General features: G+C 65.4%; 1 protein-coding gene across 1 annotated transcript in view; it reads right to left on the bottom strand.

Moving 5' to 3' along the window:
- The window catches only part of LOC102773821 (multidrug resistance-associated protein 9-like), a 9298-nt gene extending 5765 nt beyond the window's left edge, over window positions 1-3533 (bottom strand). Inside the window, exons 1-4 of the mRNA XM_015564696.1 lie at window positions 3481-3533; window positions 2204-2401; window positions 1468-1694; window positions 582-719 (exon numbers count right to left, since the gene is read on the bottom strand). Coding sequence (XP_015420182.1) covers window positions 582-719; window positions 1468-1694; window positions 2204-2401 — 563 coding nt within the window. The 5' untranslated portion in view covers window positions 3481-3533. The remainder of the gene's footprint in view (window positions 1-581; window positions 720-1467; window positions 1695-2203; window positions 2402-3480) is intronic.
- Window positions 3534-3539: the final 6 nt, after the last annotated feature.

The following is a 3539-nucleotide window of genomic DNA, read 5'->3' as shown; positions in this document are numbered from 1 at the left end:
ACGGCCCCTCCTGTGGCTCTGCTGCTCCCTCCTGTCCTAAGGCTGCTCAGGGGTTCTCTTCCGAGGCCCCTCTGACCAGCCGGGCGGGGTCCTGCGGCCCCTCCTCCTGCCGGTCCCCAGAGCTTAGGCCAAAGATGCTTGCAGACACCATGGTGTTTCTGTGGTGTCGCTATACAACCTACAAACTCCACGGACAGCTTCAGGGACTTGGCCGTCATCACCCGGGGTCTCAGCTGTGGGGGTGGGTAGGTTTGCAGACGCAGAATCCCTGGCGGGGATCAAAGTGGAGTCTGACCCCACGCTTCTGGCTCATGCGTGGTTAGCATTTCTGTCTCTTGGCAGAAGCAGTGCTTCTCCCAGAAAGGGCTCCAGAAAGTTCACGACAGACCAGAGGGTGTTGAAAGAGAGGAGACCCGTCAGCCACGCAGGGCTCCGCCCCTCGGAGCCTCGCGGCGGCCTTGAAGGCACAGGTCTCGGGCCTGTTCCGTTTGTCGGGAGTCGGGAACAGCTTCTCGGACAGACACTGGGAGGCCCACTGTGTGGTGCGTGGCTGTGACCTCCCGCCAGGGGTCAGGACTCACTTGGTGATGCAGTCCTCCCGCCTGTCGTAGGCGTGGATGATGCCCAGGCCTTGCATGGACGAGGTGATGTGTGAGAACCAGGGGGAGCGGCTCACATTCTCCACCTTCTTGATCTCCTGGACCCCTCTGTAGAAGACGCTGCAGGGAGAGCAGAGGGCAGAGGGCGGCTCAGGGCTCCCCTCAACCCACCCGGATTCCCCCCTTCTCCAGGAGGGGCCGCCCTGTGTGTGTGTGTGTGGGGGGGCTCTTGTAAGTGTGGGTCCAGAAATGAGAGCCATCCTCCGTGGTCTCAGTTCTGTGTGCTCCTCGGTGTGAGGCTCGCCGCACGAGGGATGTCGCTTAGTCTTTGAGAAGCATCTTTCCTACGGCGCAGCCTCTAAATATAGCCGCCAGCGGGCGCGAGGGAAAGGGATCTTTCCCAATTAGGGAGGAAGCGCCGTGCGCCAGCCGGTGTGTGGCTTCTGAAGGCGGCGGCGAAGGCTGTGCTGAGCAAACCTCCTGGTGGCCTTGGGAGCCGGCTTGACTTTTTATATATTTTTAAATTGATTTCAGAGAGGAAGGGAGAGAAACATCCATGATAAGAGAGTCATGGACCGGCTGCCCCCTGCACGCCCCACACGGATGGAGCCCACAACCTGGGCCTGTGCCCAGACCGGGAATGGAACTGTGACCTCCTGGTTCATAGGTCGATGCTCAACCGCTGAGCCGCGCCAGCCGGGCAGGAGCCAACTTTAAAACTGAACCCTCCACGGGACGCAGCTGCCCTGGGTGTGGGCTCCAGGACACAGGACGCAGCACTGCGGCCCGCGACGGCCGGTCACTGTGTGGCAGGACCAGACCTGAGTGGTCGGCGTGCTCCTCCTCGTAACGCGGCGCCTCCACCTACCATAGAAGCACCAGGAAGCCCACGGCGAGGCCGGCCAGCACCAGGAGGACGGCGGGGAACACGGCGGCCAGGACCACGAGGATGAAGGCCACGAGGGCGATCTGCTGCAGGAAGCTCTCCGTGTGGAAGGGCAGCCTCACGTCCAGCTCGTCCATGTCCTTGGAGAACTGGTTCATGAGCCGGCCGCTGGGCGTCATGTCGAAGAAGCTCATCGGGCTCTGCGAGATCTGGGGGCGCCGCCGGGGGAGTCCGGGGCTCAGGGGGCGTGTCTGTCACACCTCGCCCCCTGCTGGGCTGGGGTGGTGAGCGCGGGGCCCCACCCTCCTTCCAGGGCCCACATGAGGTGGAGGCGTGCTGGGCAGGGGAGGGTGCCCCCTTCCGTGGCCTCCGTGTGCCCACAGCTCTCCTCCAAACCCGGCGCAGCTTGAGGCCGCTTTGGAGGAAGGAGGGATCTTGTGCTGGGGGGCACAGGAAGCTGTTCCCCTTAAACTTGCCCCAGCCAGGCCCTTCCTGGGGCCCTCGATGGGCCGGGCTCTTTGGAGCAGGAGGCGCCTTCGGGCCCGCTCATGTCTGCTCAGTGCGGCCTCCTCGGGGATCCTCCCTGGGCACCCCCAGCCTGACCGCGGGCCCATGACCCCCCACCCCGAGTTCCCTGAGCCCAGCACAGCGCCCGGGTCTGCCGGCGCTCAGTGAGCCCATGGCTGACCCCGCGGTTACGTGGGGGCCCCGGGCGCACCTTGTCAAACATGCGGTCGTGCAGCGAGGAGGACGCCATCAGGGTGGTCTTGGTGAAGGTGAAGCCCTTGGTGATGCCGAACGCCAGCACGGACGCCATGCTGCTTGCGTACACCCACTGGTACACGCCGTGCCCGGTGTCAGCCAGCACAGTGCCAATCTCACACGGGCCGTTGCTGGTCTGCGGCCCACAGGTCATCTTTGGAGAAAAGCAAGAAGAAAATCACCGAGCAGCGGTGAGCGGCCAGGGGAGTGGGCGTCTCCCAGAAAACGGGGATGAAAGAGAGGCTGTTACTGTGGAGAGTGAGTCGGGGTGAAACCGAGTCCGTGCCCTTTGGGGGTGCCTGTGCTTTGCACGGGTCCCCAGGACCCCGAGGGGCACCTGACTTAGGAGGCTGGGCACGGTCTGTGGGAAGGCAGAGGAGACCAGCCAGGCAGGCTCAGGGCGGCTGTCCCAGAAGCCAGCTGAGCCTCAGGACGCCGGAGGTGACGCCAGGCCAGGAGGGGGACAGGAGCAAGGACATGTGCCCGCCTCGCAGCTGCCCGGCAGGAGCCAGCAGGCCTTGGGGAGGCGGGTCCGGGTCCGGTGTGGTAGGCCAGCGCCAGGCCCCTCCCCTTCCTGTGCTCAGGCCTCTGTCCGTCCTCAAGTCCCTGGTGCGTGGCCAGGAGCCCGCGTGGCTCCATCCGCCAGGGAGAGCCCCACGTTGGCAATAGTTCTGGGGAGAGGCCGTCCATCTCTCCCTCCGGAGACACTGGCTGTCCCGCTTCCCTGCGAGCCGTGTGCAAAAGGCACGCCTGCCTTTGGGGAGCAAAGGAGCATCTTTCTCCAAAGGCCACTCTGCGGGGGACAGCGCCGGTGGGTGTAAGCCAGGGGGGCCGGGCACACCTCAAGGCAAGCGCACCCCCGGGGGCTAACAAAGGAGAGGCCTCATGGTGCCTTCGGCTGGGCCCTACATGTGGGGGACGGGCAGACACGGGTCTGATTTCGCTGCCTGCCCCTGATCCCCCCCCCCCCCTCCCCCCCCGGCTCTCCAGGGAGAGGCTCTCGAGAGCGCCAGGCCTGGGAGGGGCTGCAGGGCCGGCTCTCCGGCACAGAGCGGCCTCCCCGCTGCTCCCCTGGGAACAGCCGACTCCAGGGGCTGCCACGCCTCTCTCTGCCCGCATCCCCCAGTGCCGCCTCACTGGTTGTCACGGCAACAGGACTGTGCCCAAATGTAACCTTGGCAGAGGGGCAGGCCACCCACCCCACGGCACTGCTGGGGCCCGAGGGCCACTCACCTCCGAGGCCTTGTCCAGCCAGAAGCCCAGCCACCAGTTGCTGAAGGCGGTGCTGCCGA

Source organism: Myotis davidii, unplaced genomic scaffold (assembly GCF_000327345.1).
Source record: "Myotis davidii unplaced genomic scaffold, ASM32734v1 scaffold181, whole genome shotgun sequence".
In the NCBI taxonomy this organism is placed as follows: domain Eukaryota; kingdom Metazoa; phylum Chordata; class Mammalia; order Chiroptera; family Vespertilionidae; genus Myotis; species Myotis davidii.
Note: the sequence above shows the minus strand (reverse complement) of the source record. Positions and strands in the feature narration are given on the sequence as shown.